The 26,056-nt window shown below is 39.2% G+C and overlaps 2 protein-coding genes, 1 long non-coding RNA gene and 1 pseudogene across 4 annotated transcripts; 1 reads left to right on the top strand and 3 right to left on the bottom strand.

Annotated features, from left to right (window-relative positions):
- Positions 1-665: 665 nt before the first annotated feature.
- LOC149037240 (adenosine receptor A3-like) lies at positions 666-3,355 on the bottom strand. The gene has a single exon (XM_089186248.1). The coding sequence runs from the start codon at positions 2,968-2,970 to the stop codon at positions 1,951-1,953; it is 1,020 nt and encodes a 339-aa protein (XP_089042374.1). The 5' UTR covers positions 2,971-3,355; the 3' UTR covers positions 666-1,950.
- A 4,490-nt stretch (positions 3,356-7,845) lies between these two features.
- LOC113678237 (arylsulfatase B) lies at positions 7,846-15,080 on the bottom strand. Its single transcript, XM_089188546.1, has 7 exons — positions 14,544-15,080; positions 10,907-10,993; positions 10,389-10,600; positions 9,809-10,020; positions 9,367-9,587; positions 8,617-8,942; positions 7,846-8,443 (listed from the first exon to the last, which is right to left on the bottom strand). Exons 1-7 carry the CDS (start codon positions 14,821-14,823, stop codon positions 8,228-8,230), a joined length of 1,554 nt encoding a protein of 517 aa, XP_089044672.1. The 5' UTR covers positions 14,824-15,080; the 3' UTR covers positions 7,846-8,227.
- Positions 14,964-17,648, top strand: LOC149037239 (uncharacterized). 2 transcript variants are annotated; one of them, XR_016181417.1, is made up of 3 exons: positions 14,964-15,381; positions 16,011-16,085; positions 17,479-17,648. It is a non-coding gene; the product is annotated as an uncharacterized LOC149037239 (long non-coding RNA). The 2 variants fall into 2 exon arrangements; XR_016181416.1 differs by lacking the exon at positions 14,964-15,381 and having other exon boundaries at positions 15,949-16,085.
- A 1,696-nt stretch (positions 17,649-19,344) lies between these two features.
- Positions 19,345-20,385, bottom strand: LOC113677165 (histamine H2 receptor-like; annotated as a pseudogene).
- Between the last annotated feature and the right edge of the window lie 5,671 nt (positions 20,386-26,056).

The raw sequence follows: 26,056 nt of genomic DNA, 5'->3' as shown, positions 1-26,056 counted from the left end.
TAATTTCCATACCACACTGACAAACCAGCATGCTTTTCGTAAAATTGAGATGCTGTCTCAATGTCCAAAATTTCTGACAAAAAGGTTTGAAGTCAGGTTATTAACTTCTTGACAGTGGTCGTCATTTCGATATGTTTTTCCGCGATGGTAAGGTTGCATTAGCATATGCGTGAAAAGCTTTGTTTCTTTTAATGAACAGCTGAAATAAATGGCACAGCAACAAAACAAATAAGAGAGTGTTTAAAACCATGGTATGGATTTTAGTGCGAATATTGAAATACAGTTAACATCCAAACTTTTTTTTTTGTTCATTCACTAAAAGAAATTTCTTCGGTAAAATTTCGAACTGAAGAGGGAATAAAATTTGTTCTTTTGTTTCTTTTCATACTCGAAGTCAATTCGTCTCGTACTAGAGTTTATGAAGTGTATTTATTTTGAGAAGTTATTGGTCTGAACGCACAATTTCAAAGGTGCAAATTAAATTTAGCCTTATGAAAACGTTTCTCCCTTCTAACTTGTCAGAATTCTGTCCAATGACCTAGGCTTCGACATTTGTCATCAGTTTGATCAATGGACCAAATAGCGTCAAGCAATAAACTCTCGCCTTAATTTAAGAGTCAATTTTTACTTCTTTCGATTGCTTGTTTCATTTACTTTGTATTCTTTAAATACGCATTCGTTTATTTCCATGCATAATATTGTGCAAAACATATACAATGCAATTTGAAACTGAAATACATATTTACAAGAGTGTACCACATGAACAACAACTTCGTTTGCAGTGATCGTCTCGTGTGTTTACATAACCCACGCTCAGCTTAGCAACAAAAACAATACTGAACAAATCAAAATTCAGCTGAACGCATTAGAATACTTCGTCTCTTTTTGTCTCCGAGCGCTCGATCTTTCGAAAGCGGAGCGTGTAATGCGCTGTTTTAAACGCAATTTTCCTGACTTTTAACATAATTTCTGAATTTTTTTACCTCCTAAAGTTTTTAATATCTTATGTCATTAATATTCATGAAAAAAGCGGGACCAGAGAAAAAGTCCGGTTAATCGATGTTCGGATAATCGAGGTTCGACTGTATTGTACAAAAAAGATTGTACCTTCGTGAATGAGTTCGAGTATATATAGATGAATAATGTTATATCAAGGCTGAAGAGTAATACTAGTCATACAATACTGTTTTTTATGCTTGACAGAGGAAGTTGTGAAATTTAGATTCAGCCTATTGTTGAAAACCAAGCATATGCAGTACTTCCAGAAAGTGTTGTTAAGAATTAATTAAAAACGTGACAGGTGATAAAACACGAAAATGAGAGTTTTTTGGCGCATTAACACAATTCCAAACGCCAAAAATAAATTTCATGTGATATTATCTAACATCAGATGAAGAATATCTAGCTTTTTTCGGCTGAATATTAAATGCAATCACCAATTACATAGGTTTTGCGCCATTTCGTTCGATGATTGACGTAGGAAACACACGCTGTTATTTCGACAAATTACGTAAAGAACTTAAAAGCGACTTGGTCACTCGCGTTTTCCCGCCCTTCAGTACGTTTCTCGTACTTTCTTAAACCGTTTAATCCTTAAGAGTGACAAGCATATAATATCTCATTACTACATTACCCTTTAATCAAACATTAAGGTCACGAGAATAAATGAGATGATCGCGAAATCAAGAAATATTTGATTGTTGGTCAAATTCATCCTAGTAAGTGCCTTAAGAAATTTGTATTGAACATTGCAGTTTGGCGTTAGGTTTCAAAAGGGCGGAATTCATTTTGGCTCCTTGAAATATTACCACTTAATTACTGACTATTTTTTTTATTACTTTGGTTCTGTCTTTACGATTCTCGATCGAAATTAACTTAAACATTCCAAGTTGTAATTACGCCCTGCAAAACTCGTAATATCTCTCAACTTTTTAATTGAGTTCTTCACCTTCATTTCCTCTGGATGACATAAGCTGACAATCTCATTTTATTGCCCTTCGTTGCAACGGATGTATTGCCAAGTTCCATTTTAGTCAATGTTTTATTCAAACAAACGATCTTCGCTGAGACGGCTTTTCGTATCCCTCTGTTCCTCCAACAACAGATGACAGGATTAATCGACGAATTTAAAAACGCTATAGTTTCAGTCCAGCTGCAAATATTAAAATTGTCGAGATGTCCTCCAGCGAAAAGATACGCCATGATGAGTAATACTGGGATGTTGCAGGTTATGTAGATTACAACGATGTACGAGACATTCACTGCGAGTCTTGTTTGGCGCTGAAGATTCCTCTTTGGTGGCATGTGACTGAAGCTGTTTATTTGACGCTGATGTCGACGGAGAATCCAAAATATTTTGATATGTGTGCCAAAGGTAGCCAAGAGACAGATAAGTAAGAGGAAAGCGTGAATTTTCCGCAAATGCCCACTTTTCCAGATCCATTCCAAGGAAGTTAGAGTAATTTCCAAAACCCAGAGGCTGACAACCAGCTTTAAAACGCGCTGTGTAGTAACCAGCTCTTTGTAGCGAAGATGTAGGCGCAGCGCAATATAGCGTTCAAAACTGATGGCGCTTAGTGTCAGAAACGACACTCCATAACACACCCAGAAGCTTTCGGAATAAATCACTCTAAACAGGCAGGGCACAAAATGCAAAATGTTTTCCTGTAAGCGGAACACAATGTAGCATGGTTGTACCAGAAGACCGACCAAGAAGTCAGAGGACGCCAAGCTGGCCAAAAGAAGGTTGGACGGCGAGTGAAGGCCGCCGTTTCGTGCGATCACAAACACTACTAGGAAATTGGCGACAACGGCGAAAGGTGAACATAAGCCGTTTATAATGGCTGTGACAAGGTTCGTCGTGTGACGATCCATTACTGTGTTAAAGCTTGGATCTGGCAAGACAAAGCACTGATCTGAAGGAATGGAAGAATTTCTCTCCTCCAAACTTAATCCGGCCGTTGGATTCATTCTTTCCCCTACTAACGCCAGAGACAGTTTTAGACAAGCTGAGTACCTTATGTAGGGGAGCCTTTTCAATGACTGCTGTTATCAGTTCTATCCTTGACACAATTTCCTCAGGCTTAATTCGTTTTTTTTTAGTTCAAACGTCACCTTTCCATTTTACTGTCATTTGTAAAAGCAATGTTATCAGAGACGTACGCGATGAAATTACCTTTACCTGTCGAATTTATTGACGCTGAACAAAATTTTAATTACAGATATAGATGTTATGAGATGGTGAGATGATTTATCTAATTGGGCAAATGCAAACTCAACTTTGAGGAGATACTGAGTTGATCTTACGCTCAGCCAGATAAATTCGCAAGGAATGTAACAATAAAAAAAGCGTTGGACTTAATCTCAAGCTGTTTTAGTCATTCACCTTTTTCAGTTAACGTCACGTTTTGTGTTCAATAACAAATGGAAGAAGATCGACAGTAATTCTAATCTGAATGTCTTTAAAAAAATTTTTTAATATGATTGTTGGAAGCCCTAAAGTCAGTCGTGCCTATATTGTATAACTCAAAGACGAAATGAAATAATACTTCACAGATTTGAGAAAGATAACGAACAAGAGAGTATGAGGTCTCTCTCGAAGAAAAATTGGTTTTGGCAACGGAACATGAAACAAAAATTGCAACGAATCGTGTATTTTAGTCGTTTTTCATGTAGTACGTACAGATAAAGATCCCGTTAAACCATGGTCTAACATTATTCTCGGAGCACTTTTAAGAATTGGGGTGTTGACCATCGCAGTATAACTCGGCTGACGGTTCATTCAATTCAGGCTCTCTATCGTTCCGCTTCCACTGTGCAAGTGACATCAGACACTATCAGAAGTAATGGCCGTATGATAACTGTCACTTGATAAGTAAACTTTCATAAGTTCCATTTGGCAGCCGTCTGATTATTCTTATGCATTCTCAAACTCATTATCAGATTGCGTAATGCTTTTAATAACACCTCCGTTATTTTGCAATCTATGTGGTCAACAAAGATGATTTGTCACGGATTTACATAATTTTTCACTCACAGAGGGACTGCCTCCCAAATAAACCCAAAATTAATTTTCCCCTCAAGATAAGTAAACAACGAGCATTTGTTCACAGCTTCACCGGTAGCTGTGGCAACTGGCAAATTCCGACAAACTGCATTAAATGGTGTTAAGACCGGGCGAATAATCCTTTTTCTAAAAATACTGTTGGGAAAAGATTATTTACATTATGTTATCCAGCGCATTCCACATCAGTGTAAAAAATCTCCTCGAGTCATGTATGAAATTGCATTGGCTAACAGCTATTTTAAACCTCAGTCACCTCATGAAGGCTCATTAATTTCAAGTTCCAGCATGTTCCTCCAATCAGCAATCTTGTGACTCCCGAGTGGCATTATTTAACTGTCGTGTAATCAGTGCCTAGAAACCGTGTTTCACTTGCGTGCTCTTTTTCGCTTGTTTAAGCACAGGCAGACCACGAAAGGAGACTTCCTTTCTTCTCTTAACAATCTCCGGCCAAGGGTAATTTCGTAAAAAGTGGCTTCAAATGGCCTTTGAAGTTGAAGAAATACCACAAATGCGTCGATTAAAATTTCATTTAACTTTATGGAGACATTCAATTTTCAGAGCTTTTTTTATAACCATCAAAGATTCTGCTCCTCTCACGTCATCACTTATTAACCGCAAACACATGGTGTGGTCTGCCTGTGGTTTAAGAGACATATTCAGCAATTTTAGATGTTAAACTGGGGGTCTCGTTGACGAACGCGATCGGAGACAGCCGGTACAGACGTTTCTCATTCTGATATTTGTGGCTTGACATTCCTCATCGTCGAATTTAGCTTAATCATGTGCAAAGGAAGTTTGAAAGAGCATTGAGTAGACACGGTCTAAGGGATTTACATTTTTCCTATAAATACAACAAATTTTAAAATAGCAGCATAAAGTGACCGCCTGAGAAATGTTTTGGGGCACAGAAAAAGCCAGTGTCCGCGTTCTTTAACTAGAATTTTTCACTGAATACAGGTTCATGGTTTCTTTAGAAAAGGCGGACTAAAATGGTGACTGTGATGGCTTTACACGTAGTATCGCTAAATCTTTTATAAGATCCGCTTGATTTGACTTCAAAGTAGACCAAGGCTTCAGTGATATTGAGGGCGCTATTACAGTGAAACCAGAATCACTTCAAGGTCAAGTGCTCCTAGACCGCTCGCCTCTAGACCGCTCGCCTCTCCTGATGTGTAACATTCCCTGAGTTTGAAATCTTGAGTATGCCTCAGAGAGCGTAAAACAAAACCTGTTAAAGCCAGTATGAATGATCTTTACAGCAGAAAAATTATAACTTGAACCCTCCTTTTAGTGACGTCCATCAATATCATTGCGTTTTCTAAAATAAAACGCGTGATTAAACACCTCTGCGCTCACTGCGCAGATATCAGTTCTAAAAACAACGTAACAGGCTGGCGATAAGGGAGACACAGAAACACTTTCAAAAGTCTTTTGAAAACGCATCGTTTTCAAAACACTTCGTTTACAATGTACACTGGTAAGACTGGGGTTTTGCAAACTCTCTCGTGAAGAACAACATCACACACTGATGCTTTCGTTCCAGTTTTATGACGTTTTTTAATGTGGACGATAGACGGAAATGCATTAAAAATATGGATTTGATAAAAAGAAGAACGCACTAATGTGGATAGCTGAAAATAGTGTCAAAACGCTCATATGGGTGAAAAAAATTTAGCTGAGATTTCGCAAGGACAAAAATAGATATTTTGGAAGACAAATCACCGTGGCTGGCGCCTTAATTCACTTCAAGAATTTTAAAACCATTTAGTGTAATGAATTTCCTTCCGAGTCCTTCCGGTAATTAACGCATCTAATGGCCGTACCTAAGCTTGACAAACGGAGCCAAGTTGACATTTTTCAGGAGGTGTTAGGCTGCGTTACACCCTTCTATTTACCTCTTTTCACGAGTTTTTGGTGTTACGTTTGAGGCAAGTATGTTCTTCGAAGCAAATTCTCACGATCCTAGTCTTTCCTTAAAAAACTGTTCTAATAAGTAAACTGAAAGTTTCCTCGAAAACTTGCTTTACTTTTAAGTTCCGACTTATGTCGCCGTCCATAAATGCCCACAGTGTCCCATCTTAGCCAAAGAAAGTATAAAATGGAACGGACTTTCGAACAAAGGAACGGACAAACGGACAAATTCTTTTCTGGAAGTAATAACGGCCAAGAGGCGAAAAGAAATCGCCAGCATGTTGTTTTTTGGCAGAACTACTGCTAAGAAAACTGTTGTCAACAGAATGATAACAGAGTGTATTAGAGGTTTAAATTAGATGTATAAGTTAACGCAATAACTAATCAAAATCCCTGTTCCCACACGCTTAAGGAAAAGCGCACGTGTATTTGTAAACCTATAACATCTCTTTATCTATAACATTACTCATCACTCATGTAATGTATGTCTAATGTAAGTCTGTTCTGTGATATTATTAAGTGGCTTGCATGGTTTCTGAACCTTTCTCGTGATATGCATTTATAATATTTCAGAAAATTCTCTCGTAACATAATCACAGGCAAGAACCTTTGTGTTATACAAAACCTATATTTTATTCTCTTTTCAAAGGTGCCACTGATTATAACGACCCATTTATTGACAAATTAAAATAATAACTTTCTTTTACACGCATCTTTGCAGAATTCAATCTCTCTCTCATTCACGAGCGTTGATAATCTTCGCTGTACCTCAGAAATTCTCGGCAGATTGTTCGAACATTTCTAATGTCATACGACGATCATCAAATGAAAATTAAAAAGTGCCTCGCCCAGGCCATGCTTCCCAATATTGTGCTGCAATCTTTTTTCTTTATTTCGGATAGCCTTTCCCTCGCCTAAAGAAAAAAGCCGATACATCTAAAGACTCTTAAAATGTCTTTTCAGAAAAGATCATTGACCTTGTTTTAGAAGACTTGGTAGGGTACTATTGAAGGTGTATCAGGGTTTTACTCTAAGTCAGTGGGATTTTGTAGCGATTGTCACTGAATGCCACAGTAGTAGTGTTATAGGCGAAATATTAAAGCAACAGCGGCACATTAACTATACTTGTGTGAATGGGATACCTTCCAGTCATAAGTGCTTCTCTGGCTGGTGTGCAGACCGGTTGAACATACTAATTGTCGAGTATAACCCCTCCTCTGGCCAACGAGTCAGTGGTTGGAGTGTTGATTTTTGATCCGTGAAATCCAACGTCGCTCCACCTGAGATCATTTGCAAGCATAAACAACATGTGTGGAAGAGATGATTTCCGCTTTTTTGCCTCCAGTGGGCTCATCGCCACGAAAAATGCGAACGCAAACGCAACAAGACTTCTCAGGAGAGACATGTTACCGGGATTGAAAAGACATCAATTTTCGGACACCGAGCTGTAACCAAGGAGACTAAAACCGGCTGCAGGTATTGGAAAAGTTTTATCATGGATTTTAAGAGGAGTCTTTAAGTTGCACCGGAAGAGAAGATCCTAGAAACAGGTTGATTCATTGGCCCAATCTTAGATACCTAATAATAAAGCTCGTCTGGGGTGTGGATGAGTTTTTCGCACAGTAGGTAGCCTACCAGACAAGTAATTAAAACAAGACCGAGGACAGAGGCTGGAAGAAACTTAACTGGGCTGCTTCATCGCGTCTGTCCACCTCCGCGCTCATTTTTAAAGGATATTTTACTAAAACAGTTTCACTCTCCATCCAAGAGTGGATAATGACGAAAGTAACAACTACGTCACATTAATTCATAGTACCGGCAACAGCATCACACAAAGCCACTGAATAAATTAGTGCAATAGAACGGAATAAATTAGACAAAGGCATTTATTGTGGTTTCCATGACATCAAAGTACAAATTTGATTCTGACTACCGCTAGTCAAAAAATCGGGTGACTCCGAAATCGTTCTTGTCACTTTTGTCTTCCCCACCATTATTACATTTACTGTCGATAATCTTGTTTTAAGACATGCTATTAAAAAACAGTTGCTAAAACTCACTCACATGTGCTATTAACAATGTAATGGCTTGTAAAACTGGGGATACCATTCACAAAGTGACTTGGAATCAATAAAACTGTAAGGAAAAACAACGTTTGTCTTTGATACTCTACAAATGTAAAATACCTATTTGAATCAAACAGTTTCCTATCTCTTTACTGTGGACGTGCTTAATGCGACCAGCTCCGATCTACATCCACGGTCCCCAAATACCATTCTTACGAGCCTCTTTTAGTGCATTTGGGTCAGCAGGTTTGAAGGCGGCAGGAACTGTAGTGTTTAGGTAATAATTCATTCTATCTTTCATCTCCTTCAGAACATCAGGTAACTCAGTGCTGAGGTCGTATCGCTCTTCAGGATCAGCTGTGATGTTATAAAGTACAACGTCCAAAAGGTCCGCATTTCCCTGTAAGATTCCAACATAAATAACTTTTAATAAGGATTCGATGTAGAAGTTCTGGCATACGAAGTGATTTGCATAAACATATTTGAGGGTTGATTAAGTATTGCTATTGTTATTCGGGTAGTGATTTCGAGGTACTGGTGAGGGAAAAACGATTCAAATATTACAGCACTGACCATGTAATAGATCCTCAACTGCTCCAGAATCTCTTCATTTGTCTCCTCTTTAAGAAACCCTTTAGACAAAACAACATCAACTGGAACTCCGCCCAGCTCGGGTGGTTTAAACCAGGTGATATTTTTAACATTCATCAAAAGCTTCATGCTTCCCTTCCGAAGAGCCATTCCTTGCCAGTCGACTCCCAACATTTTACTTGTCCCAGAAGGTGGAATATCGATGTTAAGCAAGATTTCTGTTCGAGGAGAAGCTTCTCCACGTGACAAAGTGCTCCACACATCAAAGCCATCAATGGGGATAGGATGTTTTGCATCGTACGAACCACCTGTGGTCAAACCAGAATGATAAGAATATTATTTATAAGGTTTTCACAAACAAACACATGAAAGACAAGGCAATAGAGGAGAAAGGGAAAAAGAAGTGAGGCAAGAACACTATTTACTAAATTAACTCTCAGGTATTACGACTAATTCTCTAAAAGAGTAAAGTAAACAAATCTAACAAACATTATGACGAAAGATGTTCAATTATGATATTCGCTCCATTTCTCGCTACGTTTGTAACTTAATGGATAACTTGCCTTTCTGCATTATGTTCCATACGAGATGTTTGTTCGGGAGTCTTATTTCCACGGACTAACTTCTTATAGAGTTAGTTTTCTTAAACAATCTTCAAAATTAAATGGAAAAGACACACCCTCAAGTGAGGGATAATCAGAGAAGTGGAAATGAAGTCATAGATAACCACACCTGCAAGGTTGATGAGAGTAGGAAAGAAGTCGCTGATGTGTAAAAGTCCTTCGCATTTCACGCCGGTCTTTTCTAACATTTTTCCGTGGACAAAAGCAGCACCTCTCACTCCTCCCTCCCATAAGGTATGTTTTGTTCCTCTAAGAGGCCAGTTATATCCGCCATGCGGAGGTGATCCACCATTATCAGTGCTGAAGACTGTTAAAGTGTTCTCCCATAGCCTGGACAAGAACAATGAAGATCACAAACGCTTGTATTCATCCTTCAAATCAACAGAGTTATCACGGCTGCCGTAATCTTTGCATATAGAAAACCCAAAGAGATCCTCATGTAATAAGAGTCTTGCCCAGTACTGTGATGGCACGAATCTAAGATAATGGCTGCTCAAGCTCACAATAGAATCAAAACATCAAACCTTCAAGGGAACTGATACGAAACTCACCCTTTCCTTTTAAATATTTTAGTGATGTTGCCAACAGCTTCGTCCAGTAGAGCGACCATTCCAGCATGCACTCGGCGCACCTTTTGATGAATAAACGAGAATTTGTCCACATACTGTTCTGGTGCCTGGACGGGATCATGAACATTCTGGAAGGCCATGTACAGGAACAGGGGCTGTTTTGGGTCATGTTGATCCAAAATCTCCTCTATCCTCTGATGAAATCATAAAATAAAAACAACCGTATAAGGTAAAATATGCATTCAGGATGTAGGTAGGAGAGAAGGAGTTGCTTTGTAGATGCTATGTATAAATTGTATAACTTTAATTGGGCAGTAGCAAACTTCGTGGGAGGTCTGAAACACTCTACTAGGAGGTTACCGGCGATGAATTCGAACCCCGTCTGATAGGAGAATCAAACTCATAGTTGATTTATGTCATAGCAGCCGTGAGAAGATATGGCCTTATAGACCTCACCGTCCTCCACGACGGGTCTTTGCATCGACTAATCGTAATTTACCGCCTAAGTCTAACAAATGTTGCGTTATAAACCATAGTTACGTGGAAATATCAACTATTAGACCTTGACATATTCGAATGTTGCATATTTTCCGTTCAGGTCTAAAACAGGTTCGGTTCCGTTGCGAAAATCAACCACTTTGTCACGTGTGTGATCATAATGATCTTCAGAACCATCCCAGAATCCATAAGCGGAGTCAAAACCTCGGTTGGTTGGAACATAAGGCCATTTGTAGAAACCAAGATGCCACTTGCCAACCAAATGAGTCGCGTAACCTGACAGAAAAAAATTTAAGAAAGACACCCCATTTGTAAATTGAATTATTGAAGTATTTTGAAGATTTATTTGCGCAGAATGAGGTATAAACAAAACGCCATAATAATAGAGAAGAACATAGACAGAAAGCAACGCGAAATGGGTGTCGGGTAAGGCTCCCATTTAAGTTGATCAGCCTTTACGGTTTGGTGTGAAGGGCTTCTTTCTTGCAAAAAATTGTTGTTTAAAATAAATATCATTTGGAATTAAAAAATCTTTTCATTCTTTTAATTAAAGGGCCGGAATCTTGGAAGGCTGTGGCTTACCAACTTTCTTTAACTGTTCTGGAAGGGTCTGAAAATCTAATGGCAATCCAAATGGATTTGAGATGTGAACTACTTCATGCTGAAGTCCTGCAAGAGTTGGATAAAAACGTAAATGATCTGACAACATATAAGCTAATCATGATGCACCCTCCCCCTCTACTTATGATTTGGCAAGTAAATAGGCCGACTACTGGCTCAATGCTAAAGTAACTTCTATCTGCAGCCGGCTCTCACACTGGTCTCCTTCGCACTGTTGTTTTGCACAGACGAATTAAGAGCTGACGCTGAAAACGTCAGGTTTAGAAACTCTTTACGGTGGCCAATCTAATCATCAACTTATTTGATAAAACCAAAATCTCTTCTTATAACTCCCAGCGACGCAGCACCATAGTTTCAGCGACGCAGCACCATAGTTTCAGCGACGCAGCACCATAATCGTGAAGTTTCCAATGCGACGTCTATTTTCGGGGATTTTGCAGCAAAGGACAATTTTTGCCTCTGTGGTAAACTGATCTCAGTTCAATTACACGTTTGACGTAGCTCATGCGACAAATGATTGACAAGTTTATCACGGTTTATTTGTTTAGTCGATTCGCCAAAGTTTAAACCGAAACAAATTTTGTCGGCGGTGTGTTAGAAGATTTGTCCACCTCGGCCAAATTTTGTCAAGTCGTAACAAACCATCCGCACTTGTAAAATGTTGGTGATAACAGAAAATTTGTCTGAATCAATAACTTTGTCGCTGGTGCGGAAAGGCCCTCATTATAACAACAACATGTGGCGCGGTGGATCTATTCTTTGCATGTGTGACGCTTCTCCTGTTGAAGGCCAGCACGACTCTTGTAATATGAATGATTTTTCATGCTGTTGCTCGTATGTAAACAAAAACAGGGGCGTGGCTGTCTTTCCGCTTTTTATTCATTCTTTGGGATGACCAGGAGCCCTGGGATGACTCGCAACGCTCCCCAAGGCGATTTGGCAAAATGTAAAACAGAGGCCAATCTTTCAGTTTGTACATTTATTGAACACTATAACCTCTTGACAAATTCACGCCAAAGTATATTGTGTTACTGGTACAAATAGTAACATATACCACGTTTAATAATCTGATTTAGAATCCTGTTGTCATGCCAAATTCTCGTATTATAAATTAGGAAGGTACGTGCACACCTAAATGACCTCATTATCCATAAGTTTACGTATCACTAATGAAATTTTGGGTAAAGTCTGTGCTGTGATGTTGTTAAGCGTCTGGCATGGTTTCTGAACCCCTCTGCATGGCATGCATTCATTATGGTTTATGGCTGTTCTCTTTTATTTTTTTTTAATAGCTTTTAACACTAAAGTACTGATATTCAGATCCCTGAAACAGTAATTTACGAAACAAGATCCGCGCCAAGGACTGTTTTACAGTTTTTGCCGGTGTGATAGTGATACGTTCTTAGGTAAGAGTATTTGTTTTATGCAGACCTCACACTTTATTTTGCTTTCTAAGGTGCACTAGTCATAACGACCCATTTATTGACAAATTCAAATTTGGTTTATTTTTCGCGCACACCTTTGAACAATTCCATATTTTTCTTTTCAACAAACGTTGATGTTCTTCGCTGTGCCACAGAACTCTAGGGGGGATGTGAAACACTCCTAATGTTATCCAACTATCATCAAAAGAAAATTTATGGTGGCTCTATATAGTTTTTTTTCGGCGCGCGAAGCATGGGTACGAATGGCACGAGCGCGCGAGTATTTAAAGAAAAAACAAAAATAAACATGGCGGCGACACTTTTATCGCGAGTCGCGTTCCACTTACCGCTCTCCTTTTTGTCCCGAACAAATCTTCATCGAAAAACGCTTAGAAATGTGTTTGAAAATACACTTCTTTCGTCTTCTCCTGACGTGGTTAAACTGAGGAGTCAATTCGCAGTATTTATGGCGCCGACATCAGAGAGAGAAGACGGTCGTGATCGTACGCGAAGAAAGTCGCAGAGTGGTCACGGTGCACTTTTTACGGTTGGAGGCTTCGCTTAGAGTTCCATTTGCGATGAAAAAGCCTTTGAGGGATGTAGAGATTCATGCTACAAGAGTAAATGGCATTTCATGTCGAGATCTTCAGAATATTTTCGAGAAGTTCGGAGCAAAAAGGTTTGTTGGCGTATTGTGTCTACCTCCATCTTCAACAACTAGCAAAGCCCCGCGAGTGACAAAAATAACCCGTATTTTAGCCAAGATCGTTGAACACTACAAAGCAGCGGAGGAAACCACAAGTTAAAACGCGTTTCCATCAGTTTTAAAACACTCAGGTATACTTTTCGCCGTAGTGGGGAAAAGTAAGCTTCTACTTCTTGACTAATTTTTCAACTATCACGTTCGAAGAAAGCAAAACGTGAGCATGCGCAGTACCGTAACTCGAACACGAAAACAGAGGTTTTGGAGTGATCCAAAAACGCATATTGGGCACGTTCTAGACGGTGATTTTTTTTTTAAATTTAGCACATGGATAGGATTTTCTTTCTCGCTCTGAGAAAAAAATCATCAAATTTTATACTTACATTAATGTGATACGGATCAAAAACGAAAATTGCGAATTCCTCCGAAAATTATGTGCAGATTTTCTTGGATGTTTACTCTCTTTCCCTCAAAACAAAAAAAAAATTCACCGCGAAGAAACCTAGAAACAACGTCTAGAAGTCAGGTAGGTCAAAAAAACTAGCCAAGCACTTCTATCCGTAGTTACCATAGCAACGACATTTAGGTTCTGAAAGAATCTTCCATACATAGTCTAAGGCTGTAGGTTTTTATTACTGACCTCCTACCGAGTGCTTTGTGACAAACATCTGCTAAGGGAGAAATTATTTATGCATATGTAATATCTACAGCCTTGTAAAGTACTATAAAGAGCCACCTTAAGGTACCCTACCCAGGCCAAGCAACTGTATTTACCCGTGTATAATACGCACTTTTTTTCTATAAAAATAACCATCAAAATCGCGGTTCGTATTATACACGGTTTCTATTGTTTTTCAAGCACGTCCTAATTTTCATACGTTAAAAACACAACAAAGAAAGTAACAAAAGCCTAATAGTAATTGGTCTTTATTACCTTGAGTTAAATAATCTACCGATGAAACATTTTCAATTTCGATCCATAAATAAATTTAGTAGAGTATTTAAGAAACAGCTGACGAGATAAACATTACGATCGTAGCGTATTACTGTAATCACAAGCGATAAGAAATTCGAAATGGTAACGAAACTTACCACTGCGAAACGTCAGTTGTAGGAAGAATTAACGTTTTTTTTAGCTGTGAAAACTTTTTTTTATGAAAAATTTGGTCAAAAATCGGGTGCGTATTACACATGGGCGCGTATTATACACGGGTAAATACGGTAATCCGATACTACACTGCAATCATTTTTCTTTTTTATCACCTATCCCAAGCCGAAAGCAAAAGCTTAAAAACATTAAAATGTCTTTCCCGAAAAGATCATTCACCTTGCTCGGGGGAGGTAAGGCTCAGAGGGGCAACATAGAAAGTGTTACCTTACATCAATTAGATTTTGTAGTGATTGTCACGCAATGCTAAACTAGTAGTGCTTTGCGCGAAATACCAAAGCAACGGCGGCATATTTACTATACCTGTGTGAATGGGGTATCTTCCAGTCATAAGTGCTCCTCTGGCTGGTGTACAAAGAGGTTGAACATAATAATTGTCGAGTATGACTCCTTCTTTGGCCAACGAGTCAATGGTTGGAGTGTTGATTTTTGATCCATGAAATCCTACGTCGATCCACCCGAGATCATCAGCAAGCATAAACAAAATGTGCGGAGGCGATGATTTTTGCTTTTTTACCTCCAGTGGACTCACTGCCACGAAAAATGCGAATGCAAACGCAACAAGACTTCTCACGAGAGACATGTTACGGGGGTTTGAAATGACGTACCTCTCTCGGGAATGTCACATGATTGTCACGGGACTGGGACTTAACTGTCTTTAGTTTGTGTTTGGTTTCCCTTACACATGGTGGGAGATGTTAGAAGACGCTAAATGAGGCTTACACAGATCACAAAACTATCTCTGGTATTTTGACAATCGATTAGACAATATTCTTTAAATTAAAATTTTTCCTTTCCTATCATGACCTTACTGATTGGAAACATCGATTTTGTAATGATTCCTGTCTAAGAGGATATTCCGCGGATGGATTATAAGAATCGGAAAACTGGAACCTAAATTGCTGTTCTGACAGGAAGAGGTGCAAGATGGCGGCAGGGATGCCGCCGCCTTCTGGCCACTCGCATGGCCATCCTCACAACCACGCCATGCCGAAGAGAAAAGTCACAATTTCGTTTGTGATACGAGACGAAGAAGAACCTCTGCATCGGTCAGGCGCTTCAGTTTGATAAACATACCGGTCGGCTATATTCTGTAGGACGAGATGCTATCATTCGATGTTGGAACACAATTGTGGACAAGGTGTGTGGTTTTATTTGTGTAATATTAACATTGGCGCAGAATAATTTGCTTTTTCTTATAAACTGGAGCTGGAAGAAGGACACAGAGTTTTTTGCTCTGGTTCTTGTTCGTGGAAAATAATAGCTCGTAAATGTGAAATAAAGAAGACTTGTTTACAAAAGTAAACAAGCTCATCTGAGTTAAAACCAAATGAAAGTAGGAGGATGAAGATTCAATATGTCTTTTTTTCCAGCCCAGCAGTATCTTCACTCGATGGGTATCTAGGGCTGTTTTTATCAAAAGAATGATTCAGTATCTCCAAAATGAACCTTGTTCAATTAAGGAAGTGTGATTTGTATTGGGATGTGTGAGGCATCTCAGGTCACCTGTTGGTATGAACCCCCGGGTGGGGGGGGGAGGGGGGCAAGTGGAGCAAGGCAAGTGTTTAATTCCATTCAAAGGGTACAAAGTCAAAATGAATTCCTGAGTTCTAGTCAGATCCATACATAGCAAAAATGTTTTACTGTTCAATTGTATTCAGTAAAACATACACGAGGGGTTTGTGATTGGTTACATGGTTACATGGTGACTTGCAGTTCATGCCAAGTTTATATCAATTTGAAGAACAGTTATTATTTGTCTGGTTCTAGAACTGTTACATAGCATCACTTGAACACCACGCAACTGGGTGAATGATATAGTCCTTTGCTGCAATGGTAGAACAAGTAAGAGAGTCACTTTCTTGTATATACCATGATAAGATGGCTTTTTTTTATAAATAATAAGAAAAAATGATTGATTTCTTGCTGGAGAGCCATGATTTGTTTTCCCTTCTCTTTCCTAAGCAAATGATTTTTTTAAGCTGTTGGCTATGCTATGAGAATTTATTCCCATTCACTTTTGAGGTGCCAAAATATTATAATTATCATTAAATTATTGTTGTGATTTTTAGCTGATTCTCATGCTTGACACAATGAGAAAAGGTCACATAGTGGGCCAAAACTCACTTGAACATATTGTTCAAGGTCAAGTTTTGTTTGTAGAATCAAAATCTTGATCATCCAGACTCCAGACAGGGTTGAATAGTTTAGATAATCAAGAGTCCAGAACTAAAAATTAAAATTGAGTACCATAAAAAAAAAGCCAAACAAACCAAAACAGGTATCAATTTTAGGCTAGAATTAAAACAAATTATCAAATCATAATGTGCACAACTTGATAACATTTGCCAAAAGTATTTACAAAAGGTTGTTGAAGCTAACCAACAACCTCTTCAGTTTATTGCCGAGAACCCAATTTGGAAGATGATTGCTGTTTTTTTTGCAGCAACTCTTGAACCTGACTGAGCAATCAATCAATCAATCAATCCTTTATTTAAACACGTGACACCTAGGAGTACATAAGTACTCGTTTAAACGTGTACGTGTATTTCTATCCACCCAACCCAACCCAGGGGAGGACATCCATCACACAGTAATCTCGTGCGTGGGAAATTAACGTCTCCTACCCCAAACCCTGCAGGAGACGGGACCTCCGGCTTAACGTCTTATCCGAGAAGACGAAGCAAGGTGAGTGAAGCGACTTGCTTAAGGCCACAACGTAGTGCCCCATCCAGGACTCGAACCTGGGCCGTCCGACCCAGAGTCCAGCGCTCTGACCACTGGGCCACTCATTTGAAAAATGACAAAATACAATGGATCTTTTTCTTGGTGGACCTTTCCACCATTTTGGTAAAATTTTAGCTAAACAAGAAATTAAAAGTTTGACTTCAGAGTTTTCAACAGAGAAAATCCTGCCTCTACATCCATAGCCTCTTTGAATTCTGTTTAATTTATATTCAGTGGGTTGAGTAAATCACTTTGAAGGTTGTTATATGCAAGGGAAACAGCACATGATTTCTTTGCAAATCACTCTTTTCTTTGTCCATTGCATTTCTAATGAATCTTCTTTTTATAATTTATCAGCATTTACTCAATCATCTTCATGCCATTGCATACATAGAACCAATATTAGTAATTTTAATCCCCATATAGAACACAGTTGCATGTAAGTACTTCTTTGTGTTGGATTTTAACACTTGACCTGTTCATTTATTTTTTTACTATTCCTACTGCTCAGGTAGCCAGGGAGGTGAAGGTGACCACTTTAGAGAAGGATGTATCAGTAATCTGCACTATGATGTTCATGCACCCTGTAGGTAGTCAACCAACATGATTTTAAGTTGCATTGTATATTTTGTTAAATTTCATTTTATCTTTTGAAGTAAATGAGAGAATTGCTTCAACACAGTTTTGCTCTTTGTTCTTTGATGGAATAACGCGATTGATTACTTTCCAGAGTGAACTAGGATTGCTCTTGTTTTGTTGAACTTCAAGAAAAGTATAATTCCGCTCTGTTTCTCTCAGTATTTCTTTGATGGTATCCCTGGATTCTCTATATTTACTCCAATCCGAGGGGTCGCGAGACTGAAAAAAATTGCGGTGAAGTAGGTCTCTTGTTTTCATGAGTTGTTTAATGCCTCTTAGTACAAATGGACAAGGGCGATGGCGAATCCTGGTTGTTCTGACGGGAGCATGCAAGTCCAACGTGCTTCCAACAACATCATTGAGAGTGTTAAGTTTGGTATCCACATCACCGCAGCTAAAGATGGACAAGAGCTGGTCTGATTGGTTAGCAAGATCAGCAGTAAATACGCCCGGCTCATAGTTCTTATAACTACGTGCTGTTATGTAGTGGGGCGAAGGCTTGGGTGCTTTCACCTTAAGCTCTACAAAAACTGGCAGGTGATCACTGATGGAGTAGTTGATCACGCCGCTACCACGTACCAACTGAGGGCAGGACACCAAAATAACATCGTACACACTACAGTTGACTTTGTTTTCTTCCACTGAAGACTTATCCAGAGTTGGTGGAAATTTCTCTCGGAAATTGATGAAAGGTCTTTTAAAACCTTAGCTTTCAAATTATTGCTAGTATAGACACAAACGCCTCCCCCTCCCATGTGGAGCCGATCAAGTCTTGAGAGCTTGTATCCTTCCAAGTTCACCTCCAGCGATAAAACGCTCGTGTTCAGCCAGGACTCAGAGATGGTAATAACATCGAATTTACCTCTTTTATTCAGTTCTTTAAGTTGAATAAAGTGTTCAGAATTTCGGAGCGAACGAATATTTAGATGAAGAACTTTAAGTCTGTGAGAATCTTGAATTCGGTCTAAGTCAATAATCTCTGGTGGATGAACAGACGATCTGGCTTTGTTTACATTTAGACGCTCTAATGATTTGATATGTAAATTTGAACCTACTTGGTTGAATCTGGAATCCTTCTTAGGGCTATAACTTGTGGGGATATTGAAAATCTTGTTTCGGAATGAAACTCCTGCATGGTCTCCCCTGCTTTTGAAGATGTCCTGGTTCTTAAGCAGACGTAAGAGGTCTTGAGAGATGGAATATTTCGATCTGAGATTGAGTAATTGATTCCTTGAATAGGCTATTGTTGTGGTGGCGCAATAATTTAAATACGGTTCCAGTGAACTTTCTCTTCTTGTCGCAACTGCGTCTCCCTCCGGGTCAGGGTTAGCCTCTATATCCATATGGAGAGTCAAGTCCATCCAGAAAACTCGGCTAGGAAGAGCCAAGACGGTGGTACCATGTCTTTTAGTTCTGCTAATAGGAAGGTTCAAGTTCGAATTAGTTTCACCCTCGTTACGCTTGAAAACCACTTTAAGGGTCACAGCAAAAAATCGCGTAGGAATCGAGCTATCGTGTCGTAAAACCCCCATATGGTCGTTAGGAATCTGGTGATCTTTGTTCTGGCTCGGATGGTAATCGAACCTCACCCGCCACAACGCAGGAAAATCGAGAAAACATAGGATAGAACTGAGCCTTAGAAAAAAGCGTGCAGCCAACATGGCGCATACATGACAAATATAATTACGCCCTGTAAAACTCGTAATATCTCTCAACTTTTCAATTGAGTTCTTCATCTTCATTTCCTCTGGATGACATAAGCTGATAATCTCATTTTATTGCCCTTCGTGGCAACTGATGAATTGCTAAGAGTCATTTTTGTCAATGTTTTATTCGAACAAACGATCTTCGCTGAGACGACTTTTTGTATCCCTCTGTTCCTCTAACAACAGATGACAGGATTAATCGACGAATTTAAAAACGCTACAGAGGAATTTAAAAACGCTATAGTTTCAGTCCAGCTGCAAATATTAAAATTGTCGAGATGTCCTCCAGCGAAAAGATACGCCATGATGAGTAATACTGGGATGTTGCAGGTTATGTAGATTACAACGATGTACGAGACATTCACTGCGAGTCTTGTTTGGCGCTGAAGATTCCTCTTTGGTGGCATGTGACTGAAGCTGTTTATTTGACGCTGATGTCGACGGAGAATCCAAAATATTTTGATATGTGTGCCAAAGGTGGCCAAGAGACAGATAAGTAAGAGGAAAGCGTGAATTTTCCGCAAATGTCTGCTTTGCCAGATCCATTCCAAGGAAGTCAGAGTAATTTCCAAAACCCAGAGGCTGACAACCAGCTTTAAAACGTGCTGTGTAGTAACCAGCTCTTTGTAGCGAAGATCTAGGCGCAGCGCAATATAGCGTTCAAAACTGATAGCGCTTAGTGTCAAAAACGACACTCCATAACACACCCAGAAGCTTTCGGAGTAAATCACTCTAAACAGACAGGGCACAAAATGTAAAATGTGTTCCTGTAAGCGGAACACAATGTAGTATGGTTTTACCAGAAGACCGACCAAGAAGTCAGAGAACGCCAAGCTGGCCAAAAGAAGATTGGACGGCGAATGAAGGCCGCCGTTTCGTGCGATCACAAACACTACTAAGAAATTGGCGACAACGGCGAAAGGTGAACATAAGCCGTTTATAATGGCTGTAACAAGGTTCGTCGTATGTCGATCCATCACTGTGTTAAGGCTTGGATCTGGCAAGACAAAGCACTGATCTGAAGAAATGGAAGAATTTCTCTCCTCCAAACTTAATCCGGCCGTTGAATTCATTCTTTCCCCTGCTAGCGCCAGAGGCAGTTTTAGACAAGCTGAGTACTTTATGTGGGGGAGCCTTTTCAATGACTGCTGCTATCAGTTCTTTCATTGACACAGTTTCCTCAGGCCTAATTCGTCTTTTTTTTAGTTCAAACGTTACCTTTCGATTTTACTGTCATTTGTAAAAGCAATGTTATCAGAGGCGTACGCGATGAAATTACCTTTACCTGTCAAATTTATCGACGTTGAAAAAAATTTTAATTACAGATATAGATGTTGAGATGGTGAGATGATTTATCTAATTGGGAAAATGCAAACTCAACTTTGAGGAGATACTGAGTTGATCTTACGCTCAGCCAGATAAATTCGAAAGGAGTGTAAGAATAAAAAAAGTGTTGGACTTAATCTCAAGCTGTTTTAGTCATTCACCTTTTTCAGTTAACGTCACGTTTTGTGTTCAGTAACAAATGGAAGAAGATCGACAGTAATTCTAATCTGAATGTCTTTAAAAAATTTTTTAATATGATTGTTGGAAGCCCTAAAGTCAGTCGTGCCTATACTGCATAACTCAAAGACGAAATGAAATAATACTTCACAGATTTGAGAAAGATAACGAACAAGAGAGTATGAGGTCTCTCTCGAAGAAAAATTGGTTTTGGTAACGGAACATGAAACAAAAATTGCAACGAATCGTGTGTTTTAGTCGTTTTTCATGCAGTACGTACAGATAAAGATCCCCTTAAACCATGGTCTCGAAGCACTTTTAAGAATTGGGGGGTTGACCATCGCAGTAAAACTCGGCTGACGGTTCATTCAATTCAGGCTCTCTATCGTTCCGCTTTCACTGTGCAAGTGACATCAGACACTATCAGAAGTAATGGCCGTATGATAACTGTCACTTGATAAGTAAACTTTCATAAGTTCCATTTGGCAGCCGTCTGATTATTCTTATGCATTCTCAAACTCATTATCAAATTGCATAATGCTTTTAATAACATCTCCGTTATTTTGCAATCTATGTGGTCAACAAAGATGATTTGTCACGGATTTACATAATTTTTCACTCACAGAGGGACTGCCTCCCAAATAAACCAAACATTAATTTTCCCCTCATGATAAATAAACAACGAGCATTTCTTCACAACTTCACCGGCAGCTGTGGCAACCGGCAAATTCCGACCAACTGCATTAAATTGATGTTAAGACCGGGCGAATAATCCTTTTTCTAAAAATACTGTTGGGAAAAGATTATTTACATTATGTTATCCAGCGCATTCCACAGGTATGAAATTGCATTGGCTAATTATTCAGCTCTTTTGAACCTCAGTCATCTCATGAAGGCCCTGTTCTTTTAATTTCAAGTTCCAGCATGTTCCTCCAATCAGCAATCTTGTGACTCCCGAGTGGCATTATCTAACTGTCGTGTAATCAGTGCCTAGAAACCAAGTTTCACTCGCGTGCTCTTTTTCGCTTGTTTAAGCACAGGCAGACACAAAAGGAGACTCCCTTTCTTCTCTTAACAATCTCCGGCCAAAGGTAATTTCGTAAAAAGTGGCTTCAAATGGCCTTTGAAGTTGAAAAATACCACAAATGCGTCGATTAACATTTCATTTAACTTTATGGAGATATTTAGACCGAGACTTAATATAGATATACAATTTTCAGAGCTTTTTTTTATAACCATCAAAGATTCTGTTCCTCTCATGTCATCACTTATTAACTGCAAACACATGGTGTGGTCTGCCTGTGGTTTAAGAGACATATTTTAAACAGGGGGTCTCGTTGCCGAACATGATTGGAGACAGCCGGTACAGGCGTTTCTCATTCAGATATTTGTGGCTTGACATTCCTCATCGTCGTATTTAGCTTAATCATGTGCAAAGGAAGTTTGAAATAGTATTAAGTAAACACGGTCTATTTCCTATAAATACAACAAATTTCAAAATAGAAGCATAAAGTGACCGCCTAAGAAATGTTTTGGGGCACAAAAAAAGCCAATGTCCGCGTTCTTTAACGAGAATTTTTCACTAAATACAGGTTCATGGTTTCTTTAGAAAAGGCGGACTAAAAAATAGTGACTGTGATGGCTTTACACGTGGTATCGCTAAATCTTTCATAAGATCCGCTTGAATTGACTTCAAAGTAGACCAAGGCTTCAGTGATATTGAGGGCGCTATTACAGTGAAACCAGAATCACTTCAAGGTCAAGTGCTCCTCCACCGTTCGCCTCTCCTGATCTGTAACATTCCCTGAGTTTGAAATCTTGAGTATGCCTCAGAAAGCGTAAAAACAAAACCTGTTTAAGCCAGTATGAATGATCTTTACAGCAGAAAAATTGTAACTTGGACCCCTCTTTTAGTGACGTCCATCAATACCATTGCGTTTTCTAAAATAAAACGCGTGATTAAACGCCTCTGCGCTCATTGTGCAGATATCAGTTCTAAAAACAACGCAACAGGCTGACGATAAGGGAGACACAGAAACGCTTTCAAGTCTTTTGAAAACGCATCGTTTTCAAAACGCTTCGTTTACAATGTGCACTGGTAAAACGGGGGTTTTGTAAACTTTCTCGTGAAGAACATCGCACACTGATGCTTTCGTTGCAGTTTTATCACAGGCGGCCCAAGCTCCAGCTGTGAGATGATCATCTTAAGCAATAACGGTCATGGCGGGATTATAAGAGTTTGTATGGGAATATTTACGAGCGCTCTAAGGAATAAAAAAATACGTCAAATTCTCAAAAAAAATACCTCACCTCGCTTCCACAGCGTAGTGCTTGTTATCTGACCGCTTACTTTGATGAAAAGAGCCCATTTGAGCGAGTTGTTCATTTCGAGGTTTTCAACGCACATAAGAAAAGCCCAAGGCCGGGGACCACACCGTCAGTTATTATCAATAAATTGTTTTAGAACCACGGGTCCCCTCAGTTCGAAATCGATCAAGAGGCTATTGTTTCGATCGGCCAATCGAATTCGCCTTCGGAAATGTTTACAAATGTGTGATTATTTTCGTAGTCAGAGGAAAACCTGGCAAGGATTTATACCAGTATTCAATTTAGTTCTATCTGGACATACCTTTTTTAATTCTGCCAACAAGACAACTGTCATTTCGCTTCGTCCGCACGAGAATGTGAGTCACAATAGAACAAGTCGCTCAGCCATGTAAGTATTCACTTTATTCTTAGTTGCCGGCTACGCTAAATTTCGCACTTCGTCTATGTGTTTCTTGCCAAGTGCCCTTGTAGATACTTATTTCTTTTACTTTAGGATAAAACAATAGCCTCTCGATCGATTTCGACCTGAGGGGACCCGTGGTTCTAAAACAATTTATTGATAATAACGGACGGTGTGGTCCCCGGCGAGGCTCAGTTTGAAAAGGAGGTAGGGTTTCAACGGTCGTGTGTCAAGGTTGATGTGGTCGCGGGCTGTTAGAAACTTCTAAACTGGAAAATTTTTAAGCCAACCGCGGCTTAGCGTCGGTTGCACGGGGAAGATTGAGTTTGTAGTGAATTGAAATGAAACTACAGTAAGTGTGCTTGGATTCTGTGTTGGATTTGTGGCCGCCCGGTCATTTTGAGCTTGGATTTTTCGCTTCTCGGATCAGGCGTTCGGAAATGGAGTGTTCAGCCTTGGGCTTTTCTTATGTACGTTGAAAACCTCGAAATGAACAACTCACTCAAATGGGCTCTTTTCATCAAAGTAAGCGGTCAGATAACAAGCAATACGCTGTGGAAGCGAGGTGACGTATTTTTTTTTGAGAATTTGACGTATATTTTTTATTCCTGAGGGCGGTCGTAGATATGCCCATACAAACTCTTATAATTTTCCCATGACCGTTATTGCGTAAGATGATCATCTCACAGCTGGAGCTTGGGCCACCTGTGGTTTTATGACGGTTTTTTAATGTGGACGATAGACAAAAGTGCATTAAAAATGCGGATTTGATAAAAAGAAGAACGCACTAATGTGGATAGCTGAAAATAGTGTGAAAACGCTCATATGGGTGAAAACATTTAGCTGAGTTTTCGCAAGGACAAAAATAAATATTCTCGAAGACAAATCACTGTGGCCGGCGCCTTAGTTCATTTCAAGAATTTTAAAACCATTTAGTGTGGGGAATTTCCTTCCGAGTCCTTCCGGTAATTAACGCATCTAATGGCCGTACCTAAGCTTGACAAACGGAGCCAAGTTGACATTTTTCAGGAGGTGTTAGGCTGCGTTACACCCTTCCATTTACCTCTTTTCACGAGTTTTTGGTGTTACGTTTGAGGCAAGCATGTTCTTCAAAGTAAATTTTCACGATTCTGGTCTTTCTTTAGAAAACTGTTCTGATAAGCAAAGTGCAAGTTTGCCCGAAATCTTGCTTTACTTTTAAGTTCCGACTTATGTCGCCTTCCATAAACGCCTACGGTGTCCCGACTAAGCCAAAGAAAGTATGAAATGGAACGGACTTTCGAACAAAGGAACGGACAAACGGACAAATTCTTTTCTGGAAGTAATGATGGCTAAGAAGCGAAAAGACATCGCCAGCATGTTGTTTTTTGGAAGAACTGTTGCTAAGAAAATTGATGTCAACAGAATGTTAACAGAGTGTATTGGAGGTTTGTAGACGTATAAGTTAACGCAACAACTAATCAAAATCCCTGTTCCCACACGCTTAAGGAAAAGCGCACGTGTTTTTCCACGAAAGAATGGTTTTTCTCTCGACCACCAGCGACTTCAATCAATAATCAGCCGTGTAAAGATTGCACACTTTTAAGTCATGAGCCAATTGTGCTCGTAATTTAGAGGAAAGGTAAGATATCTTTTAAGTAAAAGATGACTACATTCAACAGAAAGTAAATATACAGATCCGTTAATTCGTTGACCCCCATTACAGGAAGGTTTCACCCCTGACGTCCAAGGAAAAATGGCGTAGTTCAAGATGGCGAATGTCTAGAACTTGGAGGAGCTTTTAAAAGGTGAAAACCGTTTTTCGAGAAAAACAAATCGCAGCCTTGTCATAAAGTGCGTGATATATTTACGAAACAGCTATGTGAATAGGAAATGAATCTTTTGTGTTTTGCATACGCTACAAATTCAAGATTTAAATCTTGTCCATAGGTTAGAATGATGATCAATGAAGTTGCTACGCAAACGGTGAAATTCAAAGGTGGAGGGTAGAAATGAAGGGAGATAATAGGAAAATGAGGAACGTCGAAAGAACGGAGTTATAACTTCACAAAGTTAGTGGGAAATTACGTGACAAAGTATTCGACAGGAATTAAAAGAGGTTGTTGTTAAAAAGCAAAGTTTAAAATTCACCAGTTTCCTTATTCTATTAGCATGATGGATGCTGATCGCCTTCATTTATTTATGTTCATTTTATTTCATTTAACCACTACTATGTCATTTTACCAAATAAGGTCACGAGAACGCGCAAAATATACCACGGTATTGCATCGTAAAACAGGGCTAAATATAGAGAAACAAAATGACAGCACTCAACGATCAAAACTTTGTGTTTTTTTCCGTTTTCTAGGCTTGACTTTTGAGAGACAAGAACTTTTAAGCGCGACAAATTTTTTGTTGGTCACAGAGAACACTTTCATGGTTTCGTTCATGTTGCCTTCGTCTCTCGCGTACTCCTTATGTGATAGATACGATACACAAATAAGGCCGTATTTTGAATTTCAAAAATTAAAATC

Source organism: Pocillopora damicornis, chromosome 11 (assembly GCF_964200805.1).
Source record: "Pocillopora damicornis chromosome 11, jaPocDami1.2, whole genome shotgun sequence".
In the NCBI taxonomy this organism is placed as follows: Eukaryota; Metazoa; Cnidaria; class Anthozoa; order Scleractinia; family Pocilloporidae; genus Pocillopora; species Pocillopora damicornis.
This window is presented reverse-complemented; position numbering and strand designations above follow the sequence as displayed.